Genomic DNA, 15,520 nt, shown 5'->3' on the forward strand with positions numbered 1-15,520 from the left:
CCCTATTCATGACCTGCCAGGCTAGCCTTAGCTTGATCTTTCTCACCCATGGTCCAGAAATTATTTGCCTCTGTCCCCTGCTAAGAAGTGTGTGTTGTGCCCCTTCCCCACTCTCTCCAGTCACCAGTGTCATTAATGCCAATAATACTGCTGTAATTTTTCATTCATTTTCTTGGTATTTCACAATTACGGTAACATTAAAATTTACACTCAATAATATTATTACAGTTTTCCACTGCTAATGGGATTATTAGTTTTGTTCATTGTGTTGGAAAGCCATTAGCATAAGATTTACCTCCAACAATATCTGCTGTGATTTTTAATGCCCTTGAAACTTTCAGTGAGCGATAAGTCTATTAATACGAGAATGCTGGAAAGCATATAAATGTCTTTCTTGGGAAAAGAGGGCTTTTTATTTTCATCCTGGTTGGACTCAGGTTCTTTGATACAGTGGTTGGTAGGATATAAGGTATTAAAGGCTGAGAACACTGTGTTAGTTTGTAGATGTGTTCAAACAAGTTCCCGGTTATTCAGAGGACGCTTTTATATTCTAGGAGGATTCATATTTTTGCTTCTTTTTATGTTGTTTCTTATCCAACTTACAGAAAAATATAATAAATTGAGTGCTTGCAGGAACAATATTTAGAACCATGAATTGCCTGGAAGGAAAGGACCCTGAAATCATTCTATCCACCTGCCTTTCTGAGTTGCTGGGGAGCTGGATGCATTGCCAGCACAGGCTGGGGCAGGGAGGGTAGATGGGCAGGGCTGGCCTCATGAGCACATGACCTGTGTAAACTCTCAGGGCCCCGGGCTGTAAAATTCACAGCGTCGATAACTTGAAATTCTAAAGTTTTGAACAAGGGACCCCACATTTTCATGAGGCCCTTCAAATTATGTATCTGGCCCTGCATACATGCTTTGGAGGTAGACAGGCTTTGGTTCTGTTCTGGATTCTCTAATTACAGACTATGCCTCAGTTTCCTTATTGGAAAAACTAGGGTAATGATATTATCTTCTCTAACTTGAGCACAGAGCTAAAAGTACACGTTCAGCATCTAGGGGGCAGGTCAGGTGGTGACAGGACATGCTCAGTACCCATAATGTGTAGTACCCATAATTAAACATTACTAGGACTTAATGTCAGGAACACTAGCTGGTTGGCACAGCCAGACACTGTGTGCATAGAAGCTAATCCCAGGTGTGCTGGTTAGGAACACACCAAGCAAAGAATGTTTTCCTAAGGGGGACATTCCTAAGGGGGGACACTCATCCATCAGTTTTCAACCTTCTTTGTACCATGACACATGACATAATGTTTGCCAGCACAAGGTGATCTCAGTTCCTCACAATTCACACATACTTCCCTTCTCTCCAGAAGCATCTCAAGAGAGCCAGAAAAGGGAACCCTCCTATACTGTTGGCGGGAATGTAAAGCAGTACAACCACTATGGAAAACAGTATGGAGGTTCCTCAAAACACTAAGGACAGCGTTGCCGTATGATCCAACAATCCCACTCCGATAAAACTCTAATTCAAAAAGATACATGCAACCCTATGTTCATAGCAGTACTCTTTACAATAGCCAAGACATGAAAACAACGTAAATGCTCATTGACAGATGAATGGATAAAAAAGATGGGATATATGTATAAAATGGAATATTACTAAGCCATAAAAGAATGGAACAATGCCATTTGCAGCAATATGGATGGACCTAGAGAATATTATTATTGTTATTTATTATTATTATTATTATTTGTCTTTTTAGAGCCACACCCATGGCATATGGAGGTTTCCAGGCTAGGGGTTGAATCAGAGCTGTAGCTGCTGGCCTACACCACAGCCACAGCAACTCGGGATCTGAGCCATGTCTGTAACCTACACCACAGCTCATGGAAATGCCGGATCCTTAACCCACTGAGTGAGGCCAGGGATGGAACCTGCATCCTCATGGAGGTTAGTTAGATTCGTTACCACTGAGCCACAATGGGAACTCCAGATTATTATACTAAGTGAATTAAGTCTGAAAGAGAACAATAAATATGTCATTTATATGTGGAATCTAAAGTATGACACAAATGAACACATCCATGAAACAGAAACAGACTCACAAACATAGAGAACATATTTGTGGTTGCCAAAGGGAAGGGAGGATGGGAGAGGGAAGGACTGGGAGTTTGGGATTAGCAGATACAAACTGTTATATATAGAATGGGTAAACAACAAGATCCTACTGTATAGCACAGGGAACTATTTTCAATACCCTGTGATAAAGCATAATAGAAAAGAATATGGAAAAGAATATGTACATGTATAACTGAATCATTTTTTCTGTGTAGCAGCATTTAACACAATGCTGTAAATCAACTATACTGTGATAATTTTTTTTTTTTTTTGGTAGGGTCGCACATGAGACACATGGAGGTTCCCAGGCTAGGGGTCTAATTGGTGCTACAGCTACCAGCCTACACCACAGCCACAGCAATGCAGGATCTGAGCCATATCTGCGACCTACACCTCAGCTCAAGGCAACACCGGATCCTTAACCCACTGAGCGAGGCCAGGGATCGAACCTGCAACCTCATGGTTCCTAGTTGGATTCGTTTCTGCTGTGCCATGCTGGGAACTCCTGATTTTTTTAACTTTAAAATTTTTTAAACTTTAAAATTTTTTAGAAAATCAAAACATAAAAAGATAGCTAATGACTAACACGAGCATTGCTATGAAGATGCCCATGACCTTGACCTAATTCATTTGTAAACTTTAGTGTTTCAACTACTATTTGTAACAAATGGTTTTCAACATACAACCCAATAGAACTTGACAAGCCAGCATATCACAATTCCTCACCTGAGAACCAGGAACCCAAATCAGGGATTCCCCCTCCATAACAGGATAGACAGATGAGGACCAATATGGAGATTGCATCTGACTTTGCAGGTGAACATGGCTATGCTGCAGCCTGAATGAGCAATGCCAGTTACCAGAGTCAGAGAAACACTAAGTAGTTGGTAGGATAAACTCGTGATGAATAACATATTGTCTTCAAACACTGGGTGAAACATTTTTTTCTAAGCATGGAGAAAGGTTTTACACTGTAAAGCACTGGGCAATCTATTCAAGACTCTGTGATAGCCTCTATGGGGAAACAATCTGAAAAAGAAGGAATATAGATATCCACTCTATATCCACACGTATAGGTGATTCACTTTGCTGTCCACTGACACTAACACAACATCGTAAGTCAACTCTTCTCTGATTAAATTTATTAAATACACATAAAATCTATTTTAAAAAACAAACAAAAAAAAACCCCAAAAAACAAACAAACAAACAAAAAAAGGAATGGAGAAAGGTTTTCAATAAAATTAGTGAGAAACCTAAGCTAATTCCTGGGCATTTTGGGACTCTGGCCCAAAAGAATTCCTCAGAGGATTATAGCAGGAATCAGGTGAATTTCACTGCATTCAGTTCAGGCTTTATGGGAGCATGAGGTCCAGGTGGTAGACATAAGGAGGAAGGACTGGGGGCCTCAGCTCTGCATGTCCTCCTGCACATACACATCCAGAGACACAGGGCCCAGTGTCTTTGGGGTCCCTGCATTGTCTTGGGGACACAGAACAGGAATGTGAGCAGGGCTACAGCTTTGCAGTGACTTGTGCTGTGAAGTGACGACATTCCAAACACGGTTTGCTCTTACTCCCTCCTGAGTGCTTGAGAGCAGTGAGCTGTGGCTGCCTACCCAGCTCACTCAGGCCCCAAGAGCTTTTGGGGGTCATGACTGCCAAGGCTGGATGGCCTCCTCCCCACATACGGCCTGTGAATGGCCTTCAAAAACCATAGCTCTTCTCCTAAGATCCCTCATTGGCCTCCTTCTCATGCTTTTGATGAGGTTGATGATGGTATTTCCCAAAAAGTAAAGAAGAATGACAGACTCTTTCTCCCTTATCTCTCATTGGTATGAATAGGGACCTAGATAATGGCCTGGCTCCTGGGTCCACACAACATGGTACTTGGTACCTAAAAGATGCTTTGGTCTATAATGACGCTGTTTAATTGCTGATGAATTTACCAAACACCTCAAAACATAGGTGCAAAAAACAAATGTTTCTTTCCGGAAATGGTGATTTTAGCTTAGTGTGAATGTCATTTCCTGACCCTGTCAAGGATCATAGTAAGAAAACCAACCATAATCCATTGCACTGACCCTCAGAACAGAGACGCAGTGCCCCAACCATGCAGTCACAGCAGCAGCTTTTAGCACAAGCTGACAAAGCCACACATGCCTTTAAGGAAAATCTAAGTTGACCCAATGAACATTTGTGCCTCTGTCCTCACTGAACATCACCCTCCCAGACTCAGCAAATAGATTTCGCTTCCCTTGGCACCAATTTTCCAGCACATTGTACAGTAAATTTTGAACCCCTGGGAAAGAAAGTTAAAGGATGGTTTGACTGCATTTCTGGATTTCAGTCATTCTGTGATTGTTTTTCTTACCTGCTGTCGAATTTCCTCCTCCATTTTCACTGGTGAGCCCAATTCTGCAACTTGTTTGACGCCTTCGCTCGCATATCCTCCATACTCCCACAGGACATAGTTCTTGGAATGGGATCCACCAATAATCGCAGACCAGTGATTGGCCCGACCTGGGAAAACCAATTGGGATGCAGGTATCAGTACTGCTGTGGCTGAAACACAAGTCCCTTAAAGAATGGGGAGGAGGTGTAATTGGACAATGACTCAACCAGCGTTGGCTAAGCACCTGCTTTGTGTTAGGTCCTGTGCTATTCAGGGATGCATATGACAGTCCCTATAAGCAAGACGTCTTGGGAATGGTAGATGCCTGAGCAGGACACAGAAGCAGCCCAGAAGGATGACTTCTGTCTGGGAGGATCTCAGAGAAGAGAAAAATTGAGAGAATTTTAAATGCTGAGCAGATTCGTGAGACAACAGAGAGGAAAGACTATTTTGGGCAGACTCAGAAACATTAAATAACACTGTGTGTTTGGGGAGCCATAAGTAATTTAGCATTGCTGTGTCACAAACTGTCAAGGGGAGAGCCAGGAAATGATGCCAGGGAGGTAGGAGGGAGCCTGCTCACGAATGGCCTTGCTCTAAATGCTTTAGGAGTTCAGATGTCATTTGAAAGGCTCTGAAACCACAGAAGGGTTCTGAGCAGGGGAATGACACAATCACATTTGGATTTTTGATAAATGATCCAGACAGCAGTGTGCGGAAAGCACTGGAGAGAGCAAAATTAAAGCATGGAGCAGTGGAAGTCAGCAGGGAGCAAAAGATAGAGGAAGTGAGTGAGGAATTAGGCTTAACAATTCCTGGGAATAAGTATTGCCATTTTTAGCTGGCTTTTATGCACACTCCAGGGTAAGGGGTAGGCAGGGTAGCCACGTGAAAGGATGGGATAGGTGGTTTGGATACAAGGAAGTGACAAGTCCACAGTGGTTTGGTGAGGATCGGGCAGGATGATGACTGCAGAAGGATGTAGCAGGGAAAAATGGGTGACACAAAGGGAGAAGGTTGGGGCAGGACCAGGAGAGAACTTGGTGTGAAAATGTTTCAAAGCCTCAGGGGGGAGGAAGGAGAGGAAAGAGAGTCAACATCAGTACCACAATGGTTTGTTTTTGCACATGATGGATATAGTTACGTATATATCAATCACTAAGTTACATGCAATTCATCCCATAGGATTGGCTCAGTTCTCCACCCTTCTTCGGTTGGTTCTATAAAGTCTCAAGTTAAAGAACATTTGCAGGGAGTTCCTGTTATAGCTCAGTGGTAACAAACCCGACTAGGATTCAGGAGGATGAAGGTTTGATCCCTGGCCCAGCTCAGGGAGTTAAGGGATCTGGCATTGCTGTGAACTGTGGTATAGGTAAGCAGACATGGCTTGGATCCTGAATTGCAGGGGCTGTGGCTGGTGGCTACAGCTCCAATTTGACCCCTGGCCTGGGAACTTCCATATGTCATAGGTATGGCCCTAAAAAGACAAAAAAGAAAAAAGAAAACAACAACAATGACAAAAAACAAAAAAACATCTTCGGGCACAGCAAAGAGGAAGAAAACTTGAACCTGGTGGATCCAGCTAACATTTGCCATTTACCACCTTGAGGATCCAAGGTGAGCAGAACTCTTGACTCTAAACCACAACTTAAGAAAATGGTTCTGAACAGGCTCTGATCTTGTTACACCTGCTACCTGCCTACCTCAGGGCCCTCTGGCCCAGGGGCACATGAAGAACATGGGCACAAAGCCACCAGCCTGGTCTGCTGGATGGGATGACATCATCCAGGCAGATGATATCACCATGTGGGTCTGCCCAATTGCCGGATCATTATTTCCTACACACCAGGGAAATACAAACTCCATGGTTGACCATCATATCCCTGGAGAAGACAGATGGAGATGTTGCCAGCTATCTCTCTAACTCAATTCTTGAGTAGAGAGAATGTCTAGCTACCATTTAGGCCAAAAGCTCTGCTTGTATAGCGGCAAGTGTTGGAGCCAGTCATGACATTTGGTTCGTGATATGAACAGAGGGAAACCAGTTTCAGCATCTCTTGCTCCCCTTGCTCTGTTCCACAAAAATGCCCCCTTGTTCCAGACCTCCTATACTACCTGCAATTTTGTAGTCAGTGGCTTAGCACATGCTCTTCCCTCTGTCTTGGCTTTCCTCCTCTTGTCTTGGCCACCTTTATGATTTACCCAGAAACCTTCCAAGACCACCTTAGAATGATTTAAGCCCTTGTCTTCTGTCTCCTCTTACCACAGACCACATTAAAAACAATTACAGTTGGTTTATAATATTGTATTAGTTTCAGGTGTACAAAATAGCAATTTAGTATTTTTATAGATTATACTCCACTTAAAGTTATTAAAAAATAACGGCTATAATTATTTGTGCTGTACACTGTATCCTTGTGGCTTATCTATTTTAGACATAGTAGTTTGTATCTCTTAATCCCATACCCTTATCTTGCTCCTTCCCTTTTCCTTTCCCCATAGGTAACCACCAGATTGTTCTCTAACAGCACAGATCACACGTCTGTTTTCCCCCTTGACTGTAAGGTCCCTGTGAAAGGCTGCCTTCAGCACTGTATCCTCAGTGCCTAGCCCTGTGCCTGATGCACTGTGGATGCTTAGTGCATGTTCACTGAAGCTTTTCATCCAAATAATCCCATGAAAGGGTGGCAATGTTCGTGCTGGAAGCATTGGTGATCAGGCTTGCACAGATTTGATTCAATGTGATTAAATTCAAGCCTCAGTTCGGCAGAATTCCTATGTCCTACTGGGCTAAAGCACTTAGCTATTCTGCACACTGTTAAATACATGCCAAATGACAACAAAAAGGAAAGGCACTGGTCTCAGAACCAGCATACAAAGATTCAAATCCTGGCATTGCCACTTACTAGCTGCATAAACTTGGTCAAAATCCAACTACTTTATTTCTCCCGAGTCCCAGCTCCTTCCTTTGTGATTCAGAGATGATAATGCCTACCTTATTGACCTGTTAGAAGAATTAAATTAAATTATAAAAATAATGATAGAAAATACATGCAATCACCAGCACACAATAGACCCTCTCAATGATGATAGTTTCTTCCTTCTCTGGTTGTTTGGGAGGTGACCATAATGAGCAACACTTGAACCTGCCTTTAATTTGATAAAGAAGAAACATATAATATGAACTCAGAGAAGAGAATAAGCACCGTCACAGAGGGTCAGGGGATGGACCCAGATGGCTCGTTCTGGTTTATTCATTCATCTCATTTACTATGTGCCAAGCACAGTGGCAGGCCCTGGGCACTGACAGCAGTTGGACATGGGGCTTGTCCTGGAGGGACTCATGGTCTGGGGGTGGGGAAACAGATGGAGAAGCAGATTACCTACAATCAAGCATGGTCAGAGTTATGGAAACAGGAACACAGAGCTCAGGGAATGGAGCTGCAGACTCTAAATTCAAGGATTCAAAGTCTAAAGATGTGTTTACAGAGAGGCAGGTGCCTCAAGAGTGAGATGGTTTTTTTTTTTTTAAAAAAAAGGAATATGTAATTTTGATGTATTCAGATTTATCACTGTTTTTTTGGCCATGCCCATGGCATGCGGAAGTTCCCAGGTCAGGGATCCAATCCATGCCACAGCAATGACCTAAGCCACAGAAGTGACAATGTCAGATCCACAACTGCTAGGTCACCAGGTAACTCCTGATATATCTTACTGTTGAATAAAAAGTATTGTACCAGTTCAGCCTTCTGGTCAAGACAGTTGTTATAATGGTCTTGCAACATACCACATTTATTCAAATTTCCATACACTGAATGACATCCATCATAGAATAGATACCTGCAAGGTACTAGGCTAGGGCGAGGGGGCAGACTACGCTCTCCCTAGGGGGACAAGGCAGGCACTCATGGAACAACAATTTGCAATGTAAGAAATGGCAATGTGGGAGTTCCTGTCATGGCGCAGTGGAAACGAATCTGACTAGGAACCTTGAGGTTGTGGGTTCAATCCCTGGCCTCACTCAGTGGGTTAAGGATCTGGCATTGCTGTGGCTATGGTGTAGGCCAGCAACTGTAGCTCTGATTAGACCCCTAGCATGGGAACCCCCATGTGCTATGGGTGCAGCCCTGAAAAACAAAAGCCAAAAAAAAAAAAAAAAAAAGAAAAAGAAAAAAGCAATGGGAGATCCCCCTGTGGCACAATGGGATCGGCGATGTCTTGGGAGCCCTGGGATGCAGGTTTGATCCCTAGCCCAGCACAGTGGGTTAAGGGTGCATAGGTTGCAACTGCAGCTTAGATCTGATCCCTGGCCTGGGAACTTCAATATGCCATGGGGTGGCCAAAAAAGAAAAAAAAAGCAAACAAACAAAAAGAAATGGCAATGAATTCAGGTAAGCAGTAGTCACTACTGTGCAGAATGGAATAGGGGAGAGTGGCCAGAAGGTAACCGAGAGTTAGAGGTTTGGGCTCTAGTCCTCCACTCTTGACCATGAATCAGTCATTCTATCTCTCAGAGCCTCAGTTTACCGTTCAGAATAGTGATAAAAATGACTGGGCTGGACCGTCTCTCAGAGCTGTGCCAATTAATTGGGCTGCAACAGGAGAGAACTATTGAAAACTTTAAAGAGCTGAACAAAACAAAGTCTCCGTTTTTTTTTTTTTTTGGTCTTTTTAGGACTGCTCCTGCAGCATATGGATGTTCCCAGGCTAGAGGTCAACTTGGAGCTGTAGCTGCTGGCCTATGCCACAGGTGCAGCAACACTGGATCTGAGACACGTCTGTGACCTACACCACAGCTCATGTCAAAGCCGGACCCTTAACCCACTGAGCAAGGCCAGGGATTGAACCTGTGTCCTCATGGATACTAGTCAGGTTTGTTACCACTGCACCACCACAGGAACTCCCAAAGACTCAGTATGTTTATAGACAGAGACACTAGGGGAATCCACAAGAGCAAATCCAGAGGAAGGCAGAGGAGCCAGGACACTTTCCCCTTGGAAGGAGTTTCCCTTGGGAAAACTGGCAGGACAGTAGGAGAAGGAATCCTGTTAAGACAGATAAGAGGATTAAATACCTATTAGGTATTAGGCATAAAGCTTTCCTACGTACAACCCTCACCACAACCTCATTGTCATCTTATAGCTGAGGAAATTGAGGCCCAGAGATATTAAGGAACTTACCCAAGCTCACAGAGCTAGCAAGGGGGCAAAGCTAGGGTTCAAACTCAGGTCTGCCTGACCCCAGAACACATGCTCTTCTCCTTCCATCCCATTGACCAGTCAGGGAATGGAGACTGGTGAAGTGGAGTGTTAAAAGACAAAGAGAGAAGATGAAAAAGAGAGTCAGGGTGGCTGGGTTGTAAAGGGGGCTGAGTGCCCATCGTGGTAAACGGCATCAGAAGAGAAGGAAACAGGATGAGAGTTTCTTTTCTTTGGGTAAGAATGACACAACCATGGGTAACCCCTGTGGAGTCATTACCATGTGCCCAGTACCAAGGACTTGATCTATATTATTGTGCTGAACACTCAAAAAAGAAAATTCTTTTTTTTTCAAAGTCAATAGAATTGTTTAGCAGTTCAAGTACATAATAGAGAAACACAATTGTGAGCTTGCCTTAAAATCTTCTGTTATAACACTATGTCAATGGGGAAAAATGCTTTCTGAGACGCAAACAATTAACTTATAAAAGAATGTCCACATCAGAAATTTAACAGAGAACCCCTTTTATAGCAAATATTTATGTAAAAGAACATCTATGAAATATTTAGGCATGAGGAAATTCTTGTATGTAGGATATGTCTTTAAAATTAATAAAGTCTTTGGATACAGAATACAGCTATCAGAATTTCCACTTTCACATGAAGAAACTTAGAATCGGAGGTGAAATGAATTAACCTGAGATCACCAAAGCAGATGAGTGAAGATATTGGGATTCAAAGTTGGGTCTGTTTGGTGCCACCCTGCTACACCTCATCTCTGTGTCTATGGGACACAGCAGCCAGAAAAGGGAAAAGGACCCCAGGGGGAGAAGACCACACAGAAGATACATCAACATCCCCTGCATGAGTTGGTGTAGGGCCTGACTAGCGCAGTGCAGAGGAAATGGGAACATGGGACCAGAGGTATCAGCCAGTAAAAGGGAGGACTGGAAAGTCTATGGGAGGCAGCTGGGTGAAGTAGTTAAAACTCTGGTTTGGGGGAGTTCCCTAGTGGTCTAGTGGTTAGGATTTGGCATTTTCACCATTGTGGTCAGGCTTCAGTCCCTGGTCTGGAAACTGAGATCACACATCCTGCTGCTGCTTGCCACAGCCCACCCCCGCAAAAAAACAAAACAGGACACACACACACGAAACCCTCTGGTTTATGAATCAGACCAACAACATATATTCTAGTCTCCATTCTGAAACTTTCTAGATGGATTAAGTCAGTCACTTTCAACTCCGTTTCCTCATCTATAAAGCAGGGATATTGACACGACCAGCTCCTGGTGTTTTTCTGAGGCTGAAGTTCATGAAGTCATGACTATCGGCTGGCACATCAAACAGGCTCAATAAATACCAGCCAGTCAATTTAAATCTGAAGGGGGCAGGGTAAAGCTAGATAAATTTCTGGTAGACAGGGGGCTAAAGGGAATCTGACTGGGTGACTGGGAGGAACTGGTGGGAGGAAATGACAGGAATGTTATATTCAAGGAGCTGAGTCTGAAAAAAATGGTAGGGAGTCATATAAATGGAACTCAGTGGTCTGGGGCCTGCAGAATGAGGTTCTAAGCAGACCCATTAGCTGGGACACAGAGACGTTCAGCTCCAGGCCACACCATCCTCTAGGAAATAAGGGATGAGGAGAGAAGCCTCAGGCATCAGGAGGCCTGGGAACGGAATACTCAAAAGGGCTATCACTGGGTTCTTGGTGAAACACCTAGGCTTCGGTCTTAGGGCAAATGTAGAGAAACAAAGACTACTGCCAACTCTTTGGCTTTCAGGTAAGGCCACAGTTCTTTGGGGTAGCCTGCCTCTCTCTGGCTCCAGCAGTGTTTAAGAGGCTCCTACATATCTGGGTCTAGGTGTTTCCTCCAGCAGCTTGGAGGCATGGATGGGACAGAAGCAGGTAGGAAGCCAGGAAGAATGATGAGATATGTGAGCCTGAGATACTGCTGGCCAACAAGCTGTGCATTGTCTCAAAGGCCACTCCAGGGGGATATCCTGAATAAATGTGTACTTACCTCATTTCTGACATCTTTTCTGTCGTCACTGCTGGTGCTTAATTACCAGGGTTCACAACAATGATGCCTAAAAGGCTACTGCTGATGAAAGAAGAACCAAGGCTGGCCTTTTGTCTCATGTAGGAGGAGGCATGTTGCACAGGAGATGGATTCTGAGGTGTTCTACACATTCAGTGATGGCCCAGATTTCCTGGTCTGCTTTGCCAGTGGCTACATTTCTCTGCCAATGCCAGTCCTGCAAGAGCCACCCATTCACTTCCTTGACACTCAGTCACAGTGCTTCACTGAAGTGAATGGAGAATGTTCTGTAACTTTGGTGACTAGTTTGCTACAACCTCCTGTAATCCAACCTCAGCCTCACCCATCACATCTAGTGAATCTGTCTTGGGCCCTTATGGAATCTGTTATAGTAGCTATACCAGAGCTCCCCCAGTCTCTAAATCCCAGCCTCCTTTCCCCATATCACTTTGTAGATGATTTCGTCACTTAACTTTTCTGAGAAGACCAAGGTCAACACATCCACAGACTTATCCAGGTACCACATGGCCAGTGACCAACAGAAGAGCACTGCGGGTAGACCTGCCAGCCCCATTCATAAATGTTGTCTTGTATCTCAGTTCCTCTTGTCCTTGTTATTCTTACCCTAAGCTCAGTTCCAGAATCTGCCTGGTTTCTGACACTTTGGATTTGGTCATGGAACTTGGCTCCTTTGGGTCTACCTCTGGGCACTGCCCTCTGGCTCTTCCTACTCTTGGCTGTTTCAGGAACTCAATCTGAGCCAGCCATTCTGGTTTTCAGGACTCCATCCCATTATAGCCTCCTGGAAAAAGCCCTGCATGGAGAAATCTGTCACTTAGGTCAGAAATTCCTCAACTTTCTATCTTCCTGCCTTGTTGCGAGACATGATTTTATAATATGTTCTTAGCCTCTTTGCTGCAAACTCCATCTTATCCTTCCCCCTTCCTTACTTTGTTCCGTCTTCCTACTTGAGAAACAGTCACGGTGATGGTAAATGACTTAAGCTTAAGAACAAAGACCTAAAGGCATGGGTTATTCGCGGGGTCAGCTGAATGATGACATAATGCATTGGTCTAGGCACTCCAGACCTGGGCAGATTGGCATGCCATTTGCACAAGCATGATATGTCCTCTAAAGAATAAGAGAAAGAGGAACCTCATGGCCAAGTGGTTTAGAGTGGTCATTAACAGAATATTCATTAGCAAAGAGAACCAAGGTACAAACCTAGGCACACAGGGTTGCCACAAATAGGCATGCTGGAAGCACAGTGAGGATTCTCTGAAATGCTATGCACAGACAGCTAACTCAAATGCTAATGATTCTTAAATGCCTAAAGTTTAGAGTAAAAAGTTTAACCATTTACCAGTTAAGTGACTTTTAAAATAATAAAAAAAAACCTATATCCTGCACCTACAACCCCCTCAAGAGCACAATAAAAGCAGTGTGGTTTCTTGAGGCAGGGCTCTTGGTCCCTGAGACCTTGAGTCCCCCGGTTCCCACCTTTACTTAAGATAAACGTCTCTGTGTCTTGTTTTATGTTAACTTTTTTTCCTTAAGTTCCATAGCACCCGTTCTTCAGCCCCATCCTGCTGAGATGGTCTCGGCACTGCCTTCTTCATTCAGCTAGCCTTTTATACTTCTTTAAGGTCTCAAGAGGTGTCATTTTTCCATTCTAGGGAAGCATTTAGGCAATAGATTACACTCTCCTACATTCCCCCTGAGGCCTCCAATAATAATATTCTATTCTATTAATTAATTAATTGAATGAACACTTACTAGGCCAATACTATGTGCTAAGCCAGAGATCAGCCACGTACAGCCCACTGCCTGTTTTTTGTTCCAATCAAGTTTTATTTTCACTTATTATTTATGCCTCTTTCATCCTACAAAGGCGGTCAAGTAATTACAACAGAGATTATCTGGCCTTTCATAGAAAAGCTACTTTCTGGCCTTTCATAGAGAATGTGTGGGCTAGGCCATGGAGAGTCTGAAAAAATCAGATTTGGTCCCTGTCCTTGGAATGTTTAGTGTGAAGGGTAGGGTGCAAATCATGAAGGACAGGCAATTATAATAAAGTGTATCTTTATTGTTCATTCGTTAAGTCTATCTTTTCCTTTAAATCTTTGTACATATTGATAATAGATTTTTTAAAGTTCCATGTGATAATCTATGTGAAAACTAGTGCTTCATATATTTCGCACAGTTTTATAGTTACTTACATCCAGAGGGCTAATCCAGTAAACCCATTGGAAACCATATTATAGTGTTTTACAGAATAAAACTATATTGGAAATTCTAGAATTGAAAAATATATCTATATTAGGACATGGCAAAGGAAAAAAATTGATAAACTGAAAGATAGGGTAATAGAAACAATTCAAAATGAAGCACAGAGAAAAATGTTTGAAAAAAATAAAGGAGTCTCACTGACCTTTAGAACAAGTAATTTAACATAGAGATAACTGGAGTCTCAGAAGGAAATGATGGAGAAATTGGGTTATAAAATGTTTAAAGAAATAAAGCCTGAAAATTTCCCAAATTTGGTGAAAAATTTCAACCTACAGATTCAGGATGCCCAGTAAACCCCACACATGATTAAAACCAAGAAAATTACAGGGTTCCTGCCATGGCACAGTGGGTTAAGAATCTGACTGCAGTGGCTCAGGTCACTGTGGAGGCGTGAGTTCAATCCCCAGACCCACACAGCAGGTTAAAGGATTCCAGCTGTGGCACAGGTCACATCTGTGGCTTGGATTCAATCTCTAGCCCACAAACTTCCATATGCCGTGGGTGTGGCTATTAAAAAAAAAAAAGAAGAAGAAAGAAAAAAGGAAAACAAAGCAAAGAAAAGAAAATCACACCTAGTATATTTTTGTAATTGTACATAATCTACTGGTGATACCTAGAGATAAAGAGAAAATCCTAAAAAGAGTCAGGGGCAATAAAAGACAGATTACAATCAGGAAAACAAACTTAAGAATGACTACTGGCTTCAAAAACAAGACAAACCAGAAGATAATGAAATGATACCTCTGAAGTCCTAAAAGAAATAAACAAATGTTGACCTAGAACGCTATATCCTACAAAAATATCCTTCAAAAGTGAGAGTGAAATAAAACACTTTTGATAAAATAAAAGCTGAGTGAATTTATTACCAGCATACCTGCAGTACATGAAATATTAAAAGAAATTCTTCAAGCTTAAGGAAAATGAAAACAGACGGAAACTCAGATCTCCATGAAAGGATGAAAAGTGCCAGAGACATTAAGTATGTGTGTATGGGAGTTTGCTGGTGGTCTAGTGGTTAGGGATTTGGTGTTGCTACTTCTGTGGCTTGGGTTTGGGGTTTGATCCCTGGCCTGGGACCTTCTGCATGCCATGGGTGTGGCCAAAAAATAGGTGTGTAAGGTAAACCCTTTAGCTCTTTTTCATTGAAGAGCTTCTCCTTTGAAGTAAAGAGATTCAAGTTTTCTCATTCTGGGTGAAAAAAATCTTCCATCAATGTTCTCTTTCCACAAAGCCTGCCCTTTTTCTTTTCTACACATCTAGGCTTTTCAGAAAAGCTAAGCTTACTGTTTCCACTTCCTCTCTTTGAATTCTTTTCTCAAATCCAGGCAATCTGATCCTAAGCTCCCACTCTGGAGCTCAATACTCCACTAAGGCTTTGAAACTTTTCCTCTTCTCTAGTCCCATAATTTCTGGGGGCAATGAGAAGAAAATCACTGTCTGCTTTATTTTCTATTTAAAAATAAAAGTATA

At 42.8% G+C, this 15,520-nt stretch overlaps 1 protein-coding gene across 1 annotated transcript in view; it reads right to left on the reverse strand.

The window, feature by feature from the left end:
* The window catches only part of SPON1 (spondin 1), a 334,437-nt gene that overhangs the window by 127,919 nt on the left and 190,998 nt on the right, over positions 1-15,520 (reverse strand). The window contains exon 6 of the mRNA XM_003122966.7: positions 4,501-4,649. Coding sequence (XP_003123014.4) covers positions 4,501-4,649 — 149 coding nt within the window. The remainder of the gene's footprint in view (positions 1-4,500; positions 4,650-15,520) is intronic.

The sequence above is a fragment of the Sus scrofa genome, chromosome 2 (genome assembly GCF_054392235.1).
Source record: "Sus scrofa isolate SSC_HxYL_T2T_F1_AM1 chromosome 2, Sscrofa_HxYL_maternal_Yorkshire_Landrace_v2.0, whole genome shotgun sequence".
Classification (NCBI taxonomy): domain Eukaryota; kingdom Metazoa; phylum Chordata; class Mammalia; order Artiodactyla; family Suidae; genus Sus; species Sus scrofa.